Here is a 20,798-nt window from a genome sequence, read left to right as displayed (position 1 = left end):
TTGCAAGGCCAATGACTATGTCTGACTGAGGACACCAGGAAATGAACAGGTCACCCAAGAGTCCCACTGTCTGATGGGTAATAAAGCTTGTCATTGAAATGTGAGCAGAATGCAACGGTTCCACTACAATAGCATTTGGCTGCAATACAATGAGAGTTCAAGGAAAATATTCCAAAATGATCACGCACCATACAAATGTTCCCAGTAAGATAATACTGTATGTCAGGGAGTGTGAACACTGACTAAAGTATTTTTTCACATTTAGCATGGCTTCTATATTACATGTACTGTTGTAGAGCACATTAGCAGACTAATACTGACCTCATCTGTATTCTATTATATGGCCCCTGGAAACTATCAATTCTGGTGAGAAGTAACTTGAGAACATTGTAATGCCCATAAACTGTAGATGCTTGTGAAAAATAAAGTCTAAAAGTAGGAATGCCCCAAGCAGATCTCAAAGATCATTATCGGGGCCAATCAGTAATTTTTCAACTGATCGATATCGGCTATGCAAAGCTATTTTTAGTCTTGATCATTTGTTTTACATCAACTGTCACACAGGTACATAAACCTAAAGCACAGTTTTTGGCTGGAAGCAGAAGTGTACTCTGGGATATGGCGTACATGCGGCCACTTGTAATGTCTGCAATGCGAGCGTTTTCCAAGGCGTTAGTGAGAGAGAAATGCATGTAGTACTGGTGATTTGATATAGCACGTAAAAAATAAACACTCAACGAAATACAATGAGTTCACTTAAGTAGTGAAATTGAGATTTTGGTTTGTTGTGACTGAAGGTTAAGCTATTACAACAATTCAAAGTGGAATTGAGATTATACGTTTTTGAATGTGTTCTTACTACAATGCTGCACTAAGGGGAAATGATAGCTTTTCATAAGGAGGTATTTTAGTTTGTTTACTTGGATATTTTGTTAAGAAACAAACATGAAAACCACCTGCACTCAGTGGAATTTTGATTAAAAAAAAACATATTTTTGTTTGCTTATTTTGTGATTTTGTAAAATAAATAATAATTTTAAAACAGTTTGGGAGCTTGCAGTTAAATCATTTTTAAGTGTTGATTTGAATCATTTTCATGAATTTTAAGTGTGTACTGTGAAGCTGGATTAAATAGGAAAACACAAGTATTGGATCGGCACTCAGATCGGGGGCAAAAAACTTTCCCAAACCAATCAAATTAGCTTAAAATGAAAGAATACCTGTATCATATAAATTCCACTTTAAAGAGTAATAACAAAAATGGTTACCTTCCAAAGTTAGTTTTCCTCTTGCTGCTACGGACAGTATAAAAAAAAAAAAAAAAATCATTGGAAGTAGCCTTACCTGGTTCTTCAAATCCAGCTTGGGGCATGGGCGTCCCCCATTAAAAGCTTTCTCCCTGAGCCACTTGGACCTGATCTTCAACCCGCTGCCACACGATGTACTGCAGGCCGACCAGGCTGACCAGTCACTGAGCTTACAGTCGAGGGGGCAAGGGATGTGGCAAACCTCCACAATGAAGCCTGAAATTAAACATTGGCAGACAGAAGTTCGGGGAAGGCCCAATTCAGACTTGGTCAGCAGCTGCAGAGCGCCTCACATTAATAATGTCAGACAGACATGCCACTGGCCTCTGCTACACCAGATCTTGGACTTACTTACTGCGACACCAAAAGCTAATTATCCAGCTAATGAGTGTTTAATTCCTTCACTGTGCCAGGGGTTTTCACAGAGTTTCCTAGAATGCCTTGCATTCTCTACTTTTGTTTGTTTACTGGATAGCTGTATTAGCATTAATTGGCCATCTGTCTTTCACATTTAAATGAAATATGCAGATAAATAGGACAAAGACAAAACAAACAAACAATCCAACTAACTCCCACCCACAAGAACACATTACAATGAGGTTTTCACCAACAATCAGAGTTTTATTTCAGAATAAAGTTGAGGACGTATTATTTATGCTGCTTTCATCTGTCCCCAAATGTTTATAACAATTTAGTTTGTTTTCAAATAAGAATCAAGTTTTGGATAAAAATTATAAAATTAAAAGATAGTGTAAAAAGTGGTTGTAATATAGTTTATTCTCTGAAATCATCAAGTTTCTTTGATTAGACATTAACTGTTCCAAACAACCACGGCTGCAGCTTCCTTTTCAACTGAAAGCAACATTGTTTGAACAGATACATAGGCTAAGGCACTCTCTCCTCATTATTTAGAAAAAAAAATATATATATAAGTGAAAAGTATAAAAGTATATTTCTGTTCGTCCTACCTGAGTCTGTACAGAACGTGGGGTTAACCAGGTGCCCCTGCTGGTTAATGCAGGCCACGGCTCTGTAGCGCAGACCTTGGCCACACTCCTTCGCCTCTCGATGGCTCATCCAACCCTGCTGCGACCCCAGGACGGAAGCATCAGGGAGGATACAAGTGGACCAGTTCCCAAAGGGTTCTGATAAAAACTCATCACAAGGACAAGTCTCAGTCTCCTCCAGTGGGTACAACTTCTCGTTCAGGCAGTGCTCCTTCTTTTTACTGCGACCTGAGCGAAGGATGGATACAAAGTGGAAAGTTACTACACTGGATGGGTGATGAACACTGGATGAATTGGGCTTGAGGCCAACTTTTTTCCATGTTGGAGAGGAGGCTGAGGGTTTGAATACATAAATAGGTTTATTATTTTCAGTTGATAGAGAGTCCCCCCCCCCCCCAAAAAAAAAAGCAATGTCAAAGAAGGAATTCTGGTCAAACATGGCAAAAAATATGAATTACAATGGCTTCTTTTGTTATCACCAGTACAGCTATTAACAGAGTTCAAATGGTTCATTTGTATCACTGTGACTGAGCGACAGAGACCGCGTACAGGCAGGAGCTGGTCCAGCATTCACTTTCACCGCTCACTTATATCCAGCGTCTCCATTGTAATCGCTGGCTTGTTTTGGGGGGATTTAGCTAATAAGATCATTGTTGTAATTTCATGTGGGAATCATTGCCTCCACTCCTTCTGCTGACTCCACATGGACTGGATTGGTTTAGAAACTGGCTTACTGTTTCATTATTCTCACCCACGTTTAAGCCCAAACCACAGTTGTCTGCAGAAACACAGTATATACTCCAAAGTTGGACGAAGGCGTTGTCAGGGGACTGAGCCCACTGTAAATATGCCATCAGAAAAGAATAGTTTGGAACAGTGCATGACGCATTAACAGGGAGCTGAGCTACATTAACTATGGCTTATATAGCATTTATTGTAATGCATTCGACGAAAGCTATTTACATGGAGAAAAAGGCTATTTAATTGTCCGGAATAATGTTCTTTCCTGTTTCTAAAAAAAAAAAAAGATTTTGAACATAAATGTGGTCACTGCTTTTCCCATATTCACCACAGAATACTGCAGTCAAATGATCGGCTCCTCCTAAATGTATCGTTATATATCACAAATCAGCACCAGGATGGATGTGAATCAGTTTGTTCAGTAGTTCGTTTTACTCCACGCTGCCGTCTTTTCTTTGGAAGGAACATAACAAACAAATAGCCAATCAGTCACAAGTGCTCCATGACAGGGGAAAAGGAGGCACTTTTTATGTTTTGCGTGACACCTAAATAACCGTGGGGAATGATTGCTGCTGTTTGCAAGCATGTTAAACTTTAATTATTGGATTCATTTTGAAGCCTCTTAAGGGAATGGAGCACGCGTAATGTTCTGTCATAACAACTAAGTTCAAGGTTAGACCTGAGTAATAATTTCTTTTATAAAAAAATGAAGAATATTTTGACCATTCTATGTACACATTATATGTAATATTATAGATAATACAAATAAAAGTACTGTTCTGTTCAACTGAAACATAATTTTCAATATTTATAACCTTGTGTGTGTCATTTGTATGCAAATGCACCATATTTAGGCTTAGCACGTCGACACTATGTGCTACCACGAAGACCAAGAAGAATATAAACTGCTACAGCGGTGCAGTGTTCTCCCACTGAGGACGAATCATAGAAAGAACCTTCCCGTCAAATTCTCTTGAATTTATTTTGGCCTGCTGCACATTTATTCCCTCTCTTTCTTTCTTAGCCACGACTTCTCACCAGGACACAGCGCTCGCTGTTTATTATTAATGATCACAAGCGCACAGTCTTTTGATTCCAGGGACTGACAATAGTGGAGACAGGGACAGACAATGGGAAGCTGCACAGACACTCACGCTCTGTTGTACCATTAGTCAGTGATGTTCTGTTCAGCTGCTACTTGGTGATTAAGTGCTGTAATTCCCTTTTTGGTATCCCCACGGTCCCTCAATCTGTCCCTTTTTGTTTTAAATAATTTTATATATTTGCCTCTTTGGAAGCCCATCTGTACTACAAGAGAACACGTTTCTCTTTCAGTTTGCTCTCTTACATTGTGCGATGTGATCTAACAAAGTTTCTTTAATTTATTGGCACCAGAATGATTCTGAGAAACCAAACATTGTTTTACCTCCATTATTATCTTATCATATTTATCAGTGAGTATTAGAAAATGGATGTGGATTGACTGTAACAGCTTCCGCAGTGAATTTTTCCTTTAAAATAGTATGTATGCTTCAACACACCAGCTACAGGTCCTTTATCTAATGAGTGTAAAAATGATTATATATGATGAGATTATTGAAGACACATGATCAGGAAATTAAGACAGCAGCTGAAAGGCATGTGTTCCTGTCAGAAAATGTCACTTTGAATATCCGTACAAGTACCAGATACAACCTGTCAAGCTGTCCAGCAGCTCAGAAGTCTTCCTCATGATTGATTGTCTGCTTTGCATCATAGAATAATCACATCATAAAGAGCTCATTGTCAAGTCTCAACATCTATAAATAGTTTGCTGTCAGTAATACATTTGTTTTGCAATTGTGCATTGCTCAAAAACTGAAAGTCACCACTGTCAACACCTTTTCATGTACTTGTCAACTGCAAACAGAAGCGGCGCAGGCCCCCATGCAAGATTTACATTTAGTTTGTACAGAGTAACAATCTGAGCTGATGCAACTAACTGGAGTTTGAAAGATAAAAGCTTTTGCCACATATACTTTGCCATCTTGTAATGCTAAGTTGTTGCAATTTAGTGTTCTGAAAAAAGTTTTTTTTTGACAGATTGAAAATATATCTAACATAATTTAGATCATCACTGACATTAAAATTAAAGCCAATTCAATTATTGTATGTTTCTTTTAGGTTTTAGGGCATATTGAGTGAAATAATAAATTAAGCGGGTGACATGTCAAATTTCAAAATATCTAAATAAACTTCTCATCACTATCCAAGCAGAAAAGTCATATTTTTTGAGAGCTCAGATGTACAGTATCTGACTTGGTGCAAAAAAGTACTTGAGGGCTGAAAAAAGAAAGCAAATATGGATGTGTCTTGCCTGCCAAAGTCCCTGAAAGCCAATATGCTGAAATAGAATGGATATAGATCTGTAGATTATATTACAATGACAGGCGTGGTGTTTTCAACCCTCAACTCTGCATTAAAACACCCATCATTCATCATTATTGCAAATTGTCCAAACCAACGCTGCAGTGTTTTTAGCAAACAATTTGCTCAGCCTGTAGTATGCCATGAAATGTGGACAAAGTTTTGTCTTTCTACTTTTTTTTGTTTTCTTTATTGATTAAGACCACTAGAAATCTCCAATAATAAGTGAGAGGCAGCAGGACAAGACGACTGGCACCAGACAACTTGGGTGGGCAGATGACATAAATGCTCGCAGGTCATAAACATGTGAATCTTCCCCATCTTCACTCCCACATGATTTGAACGTGGCATAAGCACAGACTCGAAGAGTTACACAGATGTAGGGTCATTGTAATGGTTAATTGCTCAAAATCTTACATATATAGGAAGTGAACCATCAAGCAGGCTGGTATAAATAAAATGTAATAATGAACCATATTTCACAAATATGGTGTATTATTGAGAAATAATGTGAAGTCACTACATTTCTGTAATAACTCTCTCTGTAAAGTGAGATTAAATTTAACTGAAAAATGGCCAACGTGACCATGGTTTATAAAACCAGCAAACAACAAGTACCCTGAGGGGGAACTGTGCTTTACTGCACTGAACATTTACAAAAAACATTTACTGAAATGTTGTGTCGCAGCACAGGCAGAGAAAGTCAGAAAACTGACCCGGTAATGTATTTAAAGATCACTAAAGTTAGCAAACATTAGCCCTCATAGGTTACTGGCCATATCAAACAATGTAAGGCTGTCACAACAACAAAACCCCTGACTTTACTGAATTAGACATAGGTTTTTTTTTTTATGAAACAATTTTAATGTTATTTCTTCTTCCAAAAGGAAACAGATTAGAGATAATCTGTGAACAGATGGCATTGTGTTGTCTGTATATTTAATACAGTATTGCTTTGGAGGTGCTTATTTTCTTGAATCCTGCTGGTCCCAAAAGAACAGAGCCACTCAACAATTTAATGAATTGCAGTCCCCTAAGAACAAGTAAATTACTATGTAATTGTCACAATTAAAGTAAACACTGTGTGTACTGTAACATAAAAGTGCTAACAAAATTACTTGACCTGAGCCAGATGGAGAGAACAAATACTCAAACACACACGCAGCCTGGTGAAAGAGTTGCACTGTAGCTTCGCATATCCTTCTATACTCGTGCACCCCTATTTGTTTCATGGATCCTGGGTGTCCTCAGCCTCCTGGGAATCCAGTCAGCAAGGAGCCCATCTGTTTCTGAAGTGGCTCTGATTGCAAACATTCCTCACAGAGTGTGAACTCACTGCTGTCGCACTGCAATTCACCAAACAATCTGTTCAATCTACGCCACTGCTGGTGGTTGATTGAAAAGTGCCAGTGCAACATCACTTCACGCTGACAACCACATTACAGGTGACAGCAACACATTGGCCTGCATGCACCACAGCCAGCATGCTAGTCTCCTATATCCAGCTTCTTTCAACATTACGCAATTCAATTAAACCTATTTTTCTTAATGATTTCTCTATAATGTCTATTGAATGGATCCTTCATTAACAGCGACAACACTGTCCATACCTCTTTGTGTCCAACACCGCCATCTCTAAATGTTGAGTGAGTGAAAGAAATTGACCTTATTGTGGAATGGTAAGGCAAGTATGAATTGTCTTGACAGAGACATCAATAGCGAGACAATAGATGACTGATCTCCCCATTTCCTCCATCCGATTAGATGAATGCACCATACCCTGGTCTGTCATCGATCCGATATCAATTTTTAAACTGCTAAAACATGACGGCTGTTCTACAAGCACTGTTGAAGCAGATTGAGTTTTCATTTAACATCTGCAATGCTTAATTGTAAAATGTGGTAATTAGGCTTGTATAATACATCATTTACTTAATTCTACTAAGTGGTTGATGCATATCTGAAAAAGCAGAATCGATTCCTGAGTACTTGTTTTTTTTTAAATCTGAAACCTTGTAACTTTCAGTGTGCCATACAGAGTGACATGCAAGAGGGAACATGAAACAGATTTTCAAGGCAAACCTGAAGGAACAATTGTTCCTACAATGTGACGAGATCATTTCAAGTTTAGATAATATAAAAATCAATGTGTGTTAATACAGCTGGAGGTACAACGTGTATTTAGACTTTATATCGTTACTTTTATTATTTAATTTCTAAAATTGCCACATCTAGGGCTCACAATACATGTCAACAAAGGAAAACAGTGGTGTTACATCATAAATGGACAAATCAACCTGTTCTATTGGTTGTCTGCCTCTCCTGTAACATAATGCCAAAATGATAAACTTCACTTCGCTGCAGCATAGTGCCATGTGTTTTCTTGGTATACCCCCCCCCACCCACCCACACACACACACACACACACACACACACACACACACACACACACACACACACACACACACACACACACACACACACACACACACACACGTTTCTTGAAGGTTTGAGTGGATTTCTCTGGAGTGGATTTCAATGAATCGATTCAACAAAACTGTAGGAGGAGAAAAAAAAAAAAAGAACTCTAAAATCATGAAATAACCATAAAGTAGAGAAACAGAAAGAGCAAGCATAAAACTGAACCATAAAATAAAAATGAAATAAATTCAGCTCAAGATAGCAAATAGACTATTAGAACTATAGTATTTCTATAAAAGGCCAGTGTAAAATGGTACACATTAGGTACTTAAAAGCTTATTCTGACAACGAAGAGGGTCGGTGCAATTGTGTGTGGCTCAGTAACAAAGCTGGATGGTGTAGCTAAACCATTTATCTGCAGTTAAGCTCTTACAGATACACACACACAAACTCTGCTCTCTGATCTGTGGGAGAAATAATTCACAGAACTTAACATTTGAATACCCATACAACACTCAAGCTGCCAAACAATCTAGCTATTGCTGCAACTCAACAATTGCCAATAAAGGGTTGGGAAAAACATGTCATGCTTGTATAATTTTATCAGACATTTTCTTTCACCAAAGTTACGTCGTCCTTTATACTGACAAGGGGCTGATTTGGTTTTCAGCAGCATAAATGTGTATCATTTACACATCAATAAATATTGACCTGATGTTAAGACATCAGTATAATTAAGATAAACAAACAAGAAGACATTGCTGTTTTTTTGAAGAGAAGACATCTAAGTTTTAATGACTTGACAAGGAGTGACAGTAAAATTACACACACAGCAGTAGTGTTTACGAAAAATGAGATGTGTATTCTGTATTTTGCTTATATAAGAAAGGACCTTTCAATCAAAACTGTGTAATTTATCTATGGTAACAATATCAACATATCAATATCCGTTGAAGATTATATATTGTGGGTCCCGTTTCGCAGGTATTTAACAACAACAACAAATGCTTCTACCCGGGAGCACTGAATACACCTAATAAGCCATATTGTGAGAAGACTATGCAGTATCCATACACAGTCTGCAAGGTGGTGGTGGTGGTGGTGTACACATTATGTGTATCTGGACAATCTATCATATTAAGATCAAAATTTTTACCACCATTTCACCAAACTATAGCACAGGCAGGAAACCCACATTAGATGAACATGCAAGCAGAGAGGCTGCAGTAGTCGTAGTTGTGAACCCAGTTGGAGAAAATTATTGCTTTAAAGTTATAGTGCGGCACTTAAAAATGCACATCCACGACATTCGAGCCATACAGGTTCACACAATTCGGATGAAACATCTGACCGTGAAATAAATCTCTCTGTATTCCCGAGCCGGTCAAACTCGATAGGTACAGCATGTGCACCACAAACTTTAGCTCTTAGTTTTTGTGTGTGTCAGAAGATGACACTAGTAAACAGTGGGCCTGGCTGCTCATTTCATGGTTATTGTCATCCGATTATCTTTCTACTTTCAAGCCCAGCCAGTTTGTAAACACAGTTTTGTTATGGGTAGTGGTACGGCATAAAAAAGGTTGTTAAATAACGGTGACACAAAAACGATATACACAAAACTGAGGAAGCACCTGATAGATTGTGCTTCATTCAAACTACAGAACAATATTTCTGCCAATTTTCAACTTTGTTCACATGTATTAGTCATGGGTTCATTGTGATTATATTATATTAGCAGTATTTGCTGGTGTTCTCTGTATGGATGATGCTGTAGCAGATGTTATGGCTGCCAATCCACAGAGATATAGTGACTTTAGTTGATAGGGATGGATATTTTTACACAGAATATACAGTAATATGGCTCAAGGAGGCTTTACAACATCGGTGTATCAGCTCAGCATCAGCCTTGGTATCCTGCCAACGTCCTGAGCCACGAACCAGAGCTTAAAACCCACAGTGGCTTCACTTCCCATCAATTTTCCTGACAGAAGATTTTTTAGCAAGTGGTAAAGTTGGCATAAAAAAGTTGAAATACTGACCTATAATGACCGTTACGAGCCACTGAACATGAGAATACACTCTTCCCATAGAAACCAGCCACTGAGCCCAGTATGATTTAATGTGTTGGATTCTAAGAGCATTATAGATGGAGACAGGGTGTGTTTACTACAACCCCTCCAGCATCAGATAAAATATTCATGAAGACAAATAGTATCCAGCCTGGTCTGCAACCACAGCATGTAATTCATATTTTGCCATCTGCACTAGAATAAGGGATTACAAGATGTGATAGACCTAATTTAGGCCTGACATAATAGGGACAGCAGAAAGTTACAGTAGCAGAACCCCATATTAGAGAATAGGCTGTATTAGATTGTGGTATGTCAATGTGCAGGACCTTTTCAGCCAGCACACACAGAAAATGCTGCAATTAGTTGTGTCCGAAAAATAAACAATAAATCTTTTGTGCTAGCATCTAGGCAAAATTCGATATGCATCAAGCCTGTACTGGTACATCATTTCAAGAAATAGCCGTAAGCTCTCACTATAAGTCAGACACCGAGAAAAGCTTTCATCTTCTCTGCTTTAATTTCTTACCAAAGTAACTGACATATCATTAAAAGGATACAACAACAGTGTGAGAGTGGTTGACGTGAGAAGACAATCCAGTTGTTCCATTTGGAAGACGAAACAATTGCCTTGAGTGACATGTGACTCACAGTCTGTAAATACAATTCTTTACCTGTGAGTGCGCGTTTGCGACTCCGGGAGCTGCTGCATCCGCCACATTCAGAGAACTTGGACCATGCAGTTAGAGTGCAGTCATCCTTGCAAGCCACCCGGCACTCTCTGATCTGAGGGGGCAGGGGGCCAGCCCATCGCAGGCACTCTGTCATATTGGCCGACTCTCCGCTCTCCTCGACACAACTGATGCCTGTAAACACATGGGGGAGGGCAAGCATGTCACTCCAATTACACAGACAATGCACAAATAACAGACCATATCTCACCAAGTTAAGATTCAGTCACTGGGATTGTAAAACTCCCTACAGATGTTTTTTATTGTTGTTTGTGCTTCAATAAGCCCGATTTCAGCATGATTTAAGTCCAGTTTACATTCACAATTTTATGTTTGAATGAATGGGCCCAAGAAAGAAAATATTTCACAGTAAAGTCAGTTTAATAAATGTTCTGGTGCAGTTTGCACGTTAATTTCGACTGAAATGCTAATTCAACCTTCAAGCACAACACCTTTATCAGACTTCTGAAGATAACTATGATGTATTGAAGAAAAACAGGACATTTATAATAAGAGCTTAACATGAAAGCTAAATAATGTTGACAGAATGATCTATACTGTCTCATTAAACTGTAGGTATTTGATCAAATAAAGAGATCACAACCCAGGGCTGAAGCTGCAACATGTGCCTCGGTGTGCCAAGAATAATTACACAGAAAACCCAGCAGGACCAATTGTTTTCTTTTCCTGTTATTTAACAACTAGTCTAGTGTTCAGTTAACCAGACACAAAACTTCACAGTCAATCCACATCTGTTACTTTTCTTTCAAACTGTCAAAGGTTTTCTCTGTCAGAAAAGAGATGTAGTAGCTCGTTCTTGTAAAGTGGAGAGTAGAAGGGAGGCTCAATTTGAGAGGTGTGTCAAAATCAGTAAAAAAAAAAATAAATAAAATAAAAAAAAAGCTTTAATGGGAGGCTATTTATCGCTGATGTAAATGCGAGTGTCAGTATTCTAAGACGCTCACAATTAAACTGCTAATATGCCAATGCAGTTTTAGTATTTGTTCACATTTATTATCTTAGTTTTGTGTGTTAGCAAGCCAACATTTGGACACCTTTGATGTACGGTCTACTTTACATGAAAATCCAGCCAGTAGTTGTCAAAACATTTGACTGAAAACCAAAAATACCAACCTGCAGAGATGTTAAGGGTTCAGGGAGAGGTGTTTTCATCTTCTCAGAACAAGGTGGAACTAGCCAACAAGTGAAAATGTAAATGATGTAGATCCATGGACTAATTAATGCCAAGATACCACACTACTCCACATTTTGTTAAACTCACACTGTTTAAATGTCCTTTCAAGGAGAGGAATTTATGAGATGCTGACACACAGAGCAAATTCCTTGTTTAATTTCTGTCAGAATAAAACGAGGGTCTGAGACATCAAATTGGAGCTTGTGTTTGACTGTCAGTTGAATGGCTGAGAGCAGCCTGAATCATAGGTAATTACATTATAAAACAAGAGGCATTTGGGTTGCTTAATATCCTGGTATAATAAAGACCATACATTAAACACAATCAACTATGCAAATGAGGTTTGAGTTAAATGGTGCATCAATAAGGAAATATTCACACAAATGTCTGGAGCGCATGCATATTTTATAGCAAGTTAGTTAGAAACTGTCACAGAAACCCTTGTTAGTATGCAAATGTATGCACAAAGGTGCTCAGAAATAAAATCAAATCATCTAATCCACATAGGGAGGACATGTACTAGGTACTATTTGTGGGATGTGGTTCTCAAGAACATGCATGACTTTTTCCCACATATCTTATATGATAGTGACAAAAGAAAAGTGACACAGACTGAATTATTTTTGCAAGATATGAATAGTGACAGTTACGTTGCGAATCAGGTGCCACATTTAATCCAAACACTCCCAACATGAAAAGCATTTGAATTACAATAATCACCAGATCTACAAGGTGGGAAAGGAATAATTTCCCTGTCCAGCACTTATATTTTAGTGAAGCCCTGCATAACGCCAAGGTGTGTAATACTAGAGGATACCATGTCAGTGTCACGTTTTACCTTATGTTGGCGTGAAAAGTACACGCATGTCTAAAAACAGTGGAAGACGGGGGTCATGTGACGGAGGCCATGTGACTAAGTATTAAGTATAAAGAGTTATAAGTCATAGGTTGGGAGAATGTTGGGTTGGTTGGATGAAACAAACATGACATTCACCAAGGAGACAGGCGTATGGGTTCGTGTTCAAGCTAAAGTTATCATGGATTTCTTTGAAGTAACCTACGTTTTAAATATGTAACATACGTTGGGAAACTTACGCCAACGTTTCTGTTGAAAAATGACTTATTGTAACACAAACTATGATTTTTTTTTCCAAACCCCAAACCAAGTATTTATTTTCCTTGAATCTAACCAAATTGCAACTGTGTACCGTTTAACCCAAACGATGATCTTTTCCTAACCCTCCCACCTAAACCTCAGGCATCTTACTTTTCACGCCTAGGCGAGGCAAAACGTGACACTGACACAGTATCCTGTAATTGACTGATGGGTGTATTACTGTTCAGTTTGCATGGATGTTTAAGGGTAGAATCATGTAGTGAGTGTGAACACGAACTCAATCCTTGCTAACAAGGAGGAAATATAAATGACATGTATTAAAACGAGGACTAAATGTAATCTGAAATCGAGGAATTAAACGAAAATGAAAAGAAGAACTAGGAGCGGAGTGAAGACTCTGACACTGCAAAGTTTGCTTGCTAAGGGGACAGACAGACAGAGATGTGAAGAAGGGACATTTAGAGATTGTTCAGGTGCCTCTGGTTGTACAGAAACAGGTGAATAGAGCGTAGGTTCTTTAAACAAGGAGTAATACCAGACACACAAACACACTGCATTCCAGGGTTCACATTCATCGTTCCCCCATGGATACTGGGATTTACATAAAGCTCTGTTGCCAATGAGGGAAACTTCTCCTCCCCCAACGCCTCTACGTCTTTGAGGATCCACTGATCTACAAACATGCCTTTAATCCATTGTATTGATTTCGATTTGACTTGTAAATTTTGCCCTCTGACAAAAATTGTGTGGTTTCTGCATGTCTGCCGAGAATGCGTGGGGTGGTCATTTACATACAAGGCCTCAACACAGGAATTGCAACAGAGATAATAGCTATTATTAAGGTGCATTTATGTAACAGTCAAAAACATAGCTATACACACACACACACACACACACACACACACACACACACAAAAAGATATTTTATTTAACAATGTATATGTGTAGATTAAACAGTGATGATTTTACGATGAACTTTTAGAGGTGAATCCTGCTCGTCAACCTATCATCACTGCGGGAATGATTTTATGTTTCCTTTGGCATTTATTTCCGTCCATTTATCTTAAATTGTCTTGTCTCTTGACCATTCTCCTCCACCAATGGCAACCCCATTCTGTCAACCTGTGCTTTTACTAGGAGAGCCCAGTACTGCAAGTACTGACATTCTGATTTCGAAGTGGAGGCCATCCTTTTTTAACATAATTATTTCAGTCTCTGGGTGCCGAAGCCCATTTGTGTGGCCTTTCACACCATCTCCTCTCACAAATGGTAACATTTTTGTCACGGTATCTTCGCCACTGACACGGATCATCTTTGATTATACAGTTACTTAGAAAGGTGAACAACTTTGAGGGCCATTTCAAAGCAAAGGCTTTGAAGAGGCTTGTCACACTCCAGGTGTTTAAATTTTTCAAGTTTAACAGATAATAAAAGGACATTCTTTCGAAATCCTAACTTTTGTTTTTTCTATTGATAGCTTTTATCAATCCTTTCCCGAACACTTACAATTTTCTATGATTACTTGTGATACCACATTTTTAGCACACATAACCCCCTACCCACTCACCCACCATCAAAAATAATATTCATACTGCTTGTATAATGTTCTTCTACATAATGAATAGTGAGGAGTAATAGAGATTCGATTCATCATTGCCATTAAGTCACATCTTTCCTGCAGCTAAAGATCATTAGTATGATTCATTTTTTGTTGAATAATGCCTCGCAAACATTCCAATTCTACTCAGGGAGGAATATAACACATCCAGCTGGTTATGAGACACAATTTGGCCGTGTTTAGACACTGTGTTGTAGTTAGAGTGAAATGCATTAGCTCATTGTTTACTCCAAGTTATCAGCTACAACTTGACACAGCTTTTCCACAGTTCATCGGCCTCTTTATTGAACCTTTGACTTTTTTAACAAGGTTAGAATTCATGCACTCAGATCTTCTCTCATTTAGTTATGCCTGTCGTCTGTGAGAATCATCCGGTGTGTAAGGCCAGCGTATCCACCACAACCCTCTCCTCATTGTCCACTTAGTTAAACATTAGTATTCTTTCAACATGTAGCCTTGTATCCAACATGGGGCCAAACACACACTGAGATGGAGGGAAGCATTTACTCAAGCCAAGGGCATATTGGCTTTGTAAACCTCAAACCCAATCCTATGTTTGTTGCTAACCTTGGCTATTCTTCTGACCTTACAGTAGAGCCCTGAGCCTGGGGTTCACAGTGTATCCAGATTTATGACAGATTTTTACTGGGCAGAAAGTCCCAGGTTTGTTTTGTGAACTATTCTTGTGTGATTTTTGTGTGTTTGTTCTTCTCTAGCCATCTGGTGGCTCCCAGGACTGCAGTATGGCTACTAAGACTTCCAGTTTTCAACCAAAACTGGAAAGTAGCAACCAACAAGGGAAATAAAAGAGGATTCTAGATTAGATTCATAGATTGTGTGTCTGGTGTTGCCTCTCAATTAGTGTTATTTCAGCCAGAATATCACCAAAAAGCCTAATTATACTTGGACAGTAATAAGGATTGAAACAATAAGGTCTTCTCTACCGACCACAAAAGCTGTCATTGTAACACATTTGGACAAAGCATGAATACAAAGTCAAAGGAAACATGTAAATAGGAAACAGATAGATGTGACAATGAGCTAAACATGTTACAACAACTAAGTTTCTGGCAACTTCTGATACCTGCCTGCCTGCCTGAGGCAAAGAGTCACCGCTTATTACCAGGACAAATGCCAGAGCTCCCTGACAAGAAACACTTTCATTGGTTAGTTTGGTGGTGTTTGTAGCAAGAAGACAGAAATACTTACACTCCGAAGCACAGTGCTACTCTGCCGGACTTTTATACTGAGTATTTACATCATGGTTGAGAGGATAAGGATTTCAAGGATTGCAGTAAACCCTGTTTTTTAATTACATTTTTTTGTCATATAAGTTTTCTGATAGTCATGTACAATTCATAAATCAAACAACACATTTATAAAGTGTACAAAGTTTTCCAAGTTTTAACAGATTTACTATGGTGTGCTCATAATTATTTTATTAAATAATGGTTTAATAGATTGTGATAAGTGTTGATTATTATTATACGATTATTCTTCAGTGCCTTGCACTCTGATGGGTCACCACTCTTGCTACCTAATTATGGGGCATAGATACAGAAGGCTAATAACACAAGTCTGTTTGCACAGCGAGACTCTGCGGCTTTTCAGTGATTCAATTATAACTCAGACAGTTGATTCCACTAATTTATTTATTGCCACAAATTATTTTAAATTAAAGCCGTAGAGATGTTTCTGTAAGATTTGTGCTGTGCAAATCTTACCACTATTCAAGTGTTGGCTGATGGAAAAGAAAGAGTACCTTATTGCTTGAAAAATTGATATTCAGCCTATAGGAGTAAATAGGCCTAAAGCACTCCAACTACACAGTTTAACAGTGAGACCCTTAACCCTTGACCCCTAAGTCACTCTTGAAAGACTGTAACCCACCACTCACTCACTTACTTTTGAAAGTCAGCACTAATCATACCAGCAACTCTGACTTTACCATTTGGGAACATAGAATGACTTGTGTTTGCATTATGTTTGATGCATTTTACAACAATCAACCCATCATACAATTTTTGGTATCTGTGAGAAACTCTGGAATCTGATGTAAATCTGACAACTTTAAAGCTTTTTATACAGCATCCATATAAGAGTGGACTACATAAAAAGAACATAAGCTACATTTTCATATAGAACTAGTGCTAATATGTAATCAGAATGTATGTTACTTGAGTCTCCATGTAGTAAAAAATGCAGCATCTTTTAAAGATCCCTGAATAAAAAAAAAGTGAGAATTCTTCATGTTAACTTTCTGTCTTTAAATCTGAATTGGCTTTATCCATTGTTTCTACACCCCCACTATGGCCCTATTCCCAATTATCACATCCTAAGTATGCCCAAATCTGACAGTTATGTGTCCTTTGCATTGAATAGGTTCAGCCATTCCACTGTGAAAGTAAATTCAAAATTATTTGTTGTTTCAAATCTACATTTAAATTCTGTGTTTCTGCCATTTTACGAATTCCACACTCAGACTTGATTTTTTTTTTAAATGTCACAGGTATTTAACTTAGCCATTTTCTAATCATATTCAAATGGGAACCTCTAAAGGTCAATGAGGCTTGCTCTTAACCTGGGAACACTACAAACACTTTTTCCATCCTCCTCGAAAAGTCATAGAAATTCACTTGAGAAATGTCAGTCATAATTACCCTGCCGAGTGAAAGAGAGCAACGCTGAGAGATAGAAAATGCCTGAAAGTTCTCAAGGCAGCAAAGTAAGCCACTGAAAAACTTGAATCACATAAGTAAATTAGATAGAACTGCCAGTTTCTAGGATTTATTGGGACGTTTACTCGCCTGTAAATGGGTTCAAAATGATCCAATTAACACTCTGGCTTTTTAACGATTTGAGCCAATGGCAGTTGTTTTCACAACTCCACTGAGAGAAGCCTCTCTTAGATCTTCACCAAGGATATTACACAGGAATCGGCACAGCTCAGAAAACACCACCAACAACACATTAGTTAGTAATCACATGCTGTACAAGAATCAAAAGAAGCAATTATCATATCTGTACAAGACAATTATATTGGCATATATTGTAAAATGCAAATGTTGTGTGTGTGAATTTGTTGTAGTTATAAAGCATGTAAAACACTGACTTGTGCCTTTATTTTAGATGTCCCATGTGTGCCATACAATCAACATAGAAACGGTTTCACACAGTAACTACAACATCAACATCCAACTCTGCACAAAAATGTGACAATAAGATACATACGCACATGCTACTCACCTCGGTTAAATTTTTTTGCAAGAAACATAAATGGTGCCAAATCATTTCAAATTATATGCGCTCATTTGTGCAGACTGTGTACATTTTGTGAAGCTAACATAACTGCTTATCAGTTGGGAAACAAAAGAAAAAATGATACAGAGCGCTCAAACAAATAGAAATAAGTGAGCCACAAATAAAATAGTGCACTCCAACTAAAATCATATTCCTTTCATAGTAAAAAAACAAATGTGTTTTTTTTTTTAAAGCATTGGTAATAGTTTGTTACTATGCACCTCACACTCCAGTGAATGTCTTTGTTGGCTTCCAGCAAGCTAAGGTGTGGACAAGATGTTATGTTTGTAAGTTAGATAAGAAGGAGACTTTAAGAGGAGGACTAATGTGAGTTGTTCAGACTCTGACTCAGGTTGGTGTCTGGCTCAGCGTGGCTGTATGCCCTGCCTGTGATGTAATTCTGATGTTACTGCTTCATGCAATATTTGGTTGGCTGAATGAAAATCTATTGACACATATAGTATGGATACAAACTATATTATGTCAAATGAATGCAAAACTATGATCAAATACAGAATCAAATATAAACTTTTCTCCTTTTATGTCTGATTTCTTTTTCTCAAAATGAACAGTGAACAAGTCATTTATAGAGTAGACGGAGTGTGTATGCTGTAGCAGATACAACATTATTTTTGTTAGACTTAAATTGCACAGCTTGATTTAAAAAATGCACTTTGTTTGTAAGCTTCATTTAAAACCATTTACGAGTAATAAGTGAAATAGTTTGTTTTTGTGAATTGGAAATGCTTACTGTTAATGGCTTTGTTATGTTAAGAATAGGTTGTGTTCTGTGAGTATTGCTTTTTGTTGTTAATAATTTGCAGAGCATACCGTACATGAACTGCAGAATTTCAGTGTCACACTTTGTGAAGGCAAAGCTATGAAACACATATTCATCATTATGTCAAAAAGGGCTCTATAGTGTGAGCGCATTTTTAGAGGCTTTATTATATGAGTCAGTCTATAAGAGATTGTGTATGTACTGTATTGTGTGGTTTATTTATTTCAGCCTGCTACTGAGATGTGCCTGTGACCGTCTGACTTGCAACACACATTAATAATAAACCAGTGCTGTGATGAGATCGTCAAGACAGCAGAGAGAAAGGTTCATCTCATTACATTCACAGGACAAATTGCCTCCTTCCTTAATGTTTCCATCACTTGCTTGTTAAAAGAGGAGCTGTGAAAGGGCTATTAGGGCTCATTAAATAAATAAAGTAAATAGATGGAGGAGCAAAGCATAAAACAGGTGACATACTGTAGAAGCAGCTGTCTGGAGAATAGAAAGTAAAGAGAATGCAATAGGTCAGGGATAAGACTTGCCTCGTGTTTCTAAACCATTCCCACAGGCCTCTCCTGGTCCAGATAATCCACGTCTAACAGAGTCAGGAACCAGAGTGCAACTGTGCCACTTGTGTGTCCTCCACCTACACCAAAACACAAATACAGAGACTTGAGGATGGCAGTGTGTTATAGCATTTTCAAGTACACAAAAGTTAAACATCCCATGACCTTGTTGTCAACCTTGTTAGTTTGGACCACATGCAGGAACATTTACAGTTTGCCATTACTGCTGCTACAATGACAGTAGAAATGTTATGCTATCAAATTAGAGACATTTGTGGAGCACCTACTGTCAAATGGGTTGGCATTGGGCGAGATCGCTGCTGGAAACAGACATTTATGTGACACATTTTGTTAAGTTACGTTCATTTATTCTTAATTAAGGGAAGCAACGTGGTGCAGCTCTGTCCCCACCCCACCTTTGACCAAAGTCAGTCTGGCAAAGGCGGGGGTGACCCCGAACAGGATAAAGTGGGTATAGATAATGGATAGATTCCTAATTACATTATTTTTATTACAATTCACCTCACTGAGTTCAACATTCTTCCAGGTTGGTAACACAGTACCGCATGTGCCAAATGTCAGATATCTGATGTTAGGGCCAATAAAAAAAAGAACACACATACTGTATCTAATAAAGCTTTCACTCATTCAGAGTTAATTATTATCACTTCCTCTCAAAGTGTAGTTTTTATAAATGTATATTTATGGTTATATTATTTTAACCATGTACCAATATATCCACAGCTACATTTCACAGAGCACCCTTGTGATACTGGGTATTCAACAATGGGTCACACTTACACCTCTAAGCTTGTGGTAGCAGAAAGATTTAGGTAATCTCCTTTGATAAGAAAGGAAAACAGTCCATTATAAACCGTGTTTCAGTTCATTATAAATAATGCTTTTACCTATACAGTGGACATACAAGAAGTGATTCACACTCTCTCTCTTCGTACAGTGTGTCAGGACACTCTTGACCTCCATTAGCCGGCCTCTGAATGATGGTCCTGTATCGAGACTGTGTGGCGGCGGTTGCATTTTCTGTTGAACACGAAACACAATATTCACTAAAAGGCTGCGTTCAGCGGCAGATTATTTGCACAGTTAAATTTAAGTGAACATTTTCAAGGAGGAAGAGAATGTAAAATGACACTGAGACAAATGCCAAACAAACAGATGTACGGGACAACCAAAAAAAAAAAAAAAGAAAGCTCAATATCACGAGTGCACTCTAATATCTCAGAAAGAAAGCTAAAAAACAAGCGGTCTCAGAATTGATCTGATCCTGATAAGCATGCCCTTGTGAGACCTTGTGGTTGCGATGTCCTCCACTTCACTGCAGTCTGTTTTCGGACACACCACACTGTATAATGGCTTCATTTGGCTCGTGTTCCAAGGCTCATTACACAACGCTAATTACTAAACATTGAAAATGGTGCAATTAAGAAAGTGATTACATCATCAGCGGACCCAGTGGACTACAGCATATTTACAGACGCGAGATGCCTGCTCACTTCTCCTAAAAACAATTACATACTT

General features: G+C 38.1%; 1 protein-coding gene across 1 annotated transcript in view; it reads right to left on the bottom strand.

The window, feature by feature from the left end:
• thsd7ba (thrombospondin, type I, domain containing 7Ba) overlaps positions 1-20,798 on the bottom strand; it is a 164,999-nt gene that overhangs the window by 37,081 nt on the left and 107,120 nt on the right. The window contains exons 12-16 of the mRNA XM_069698655.1: positions 20,168-20,300; positions 19,236-19,339; positions 10,626-10,817; positions 2,276-2,542; positions 1,345-1,523 (exon numbers count right to left, since the gene is read on the bottom strand). Of these exons, the coding sequence (XP_069554756.1) occupies positions 1,345-1,523; positions 2,276-2,542; positions 10,626-10,817; positions 19,236-19,339; positions 20,168-20,300 (875 nt within the window). The remainder of the gene's footprint in view (positions 1-1,344; positions 1,524-2,275; positions 2,543-10,625; positions 10,818-19,235; positions 19,340-20,167; positions 20,301-20,798) is intronic.

Source organism: Brachyistius frenatus, unplaced genomic scaffold (assembly GCF_029030835.1).
Source record: "Brachyistius frenatus isolate BFR_SWC_R1_liver_20210118 unplaced genomic scaffold, ASM2903083v1 Contig_27, whole genome shotgun sequence".
Lineage (NCBI taxonomy): Eukaryota > Metazoa > Chordata > Actinopteri > Embiotocidae > Brachyistius > Brachyistius frenatus.
The sequence above is the reverse complement of the archived record's forward strand: the minus strand, read 5'-3'. Positions and strand labels throughout refer to the sequence as shown.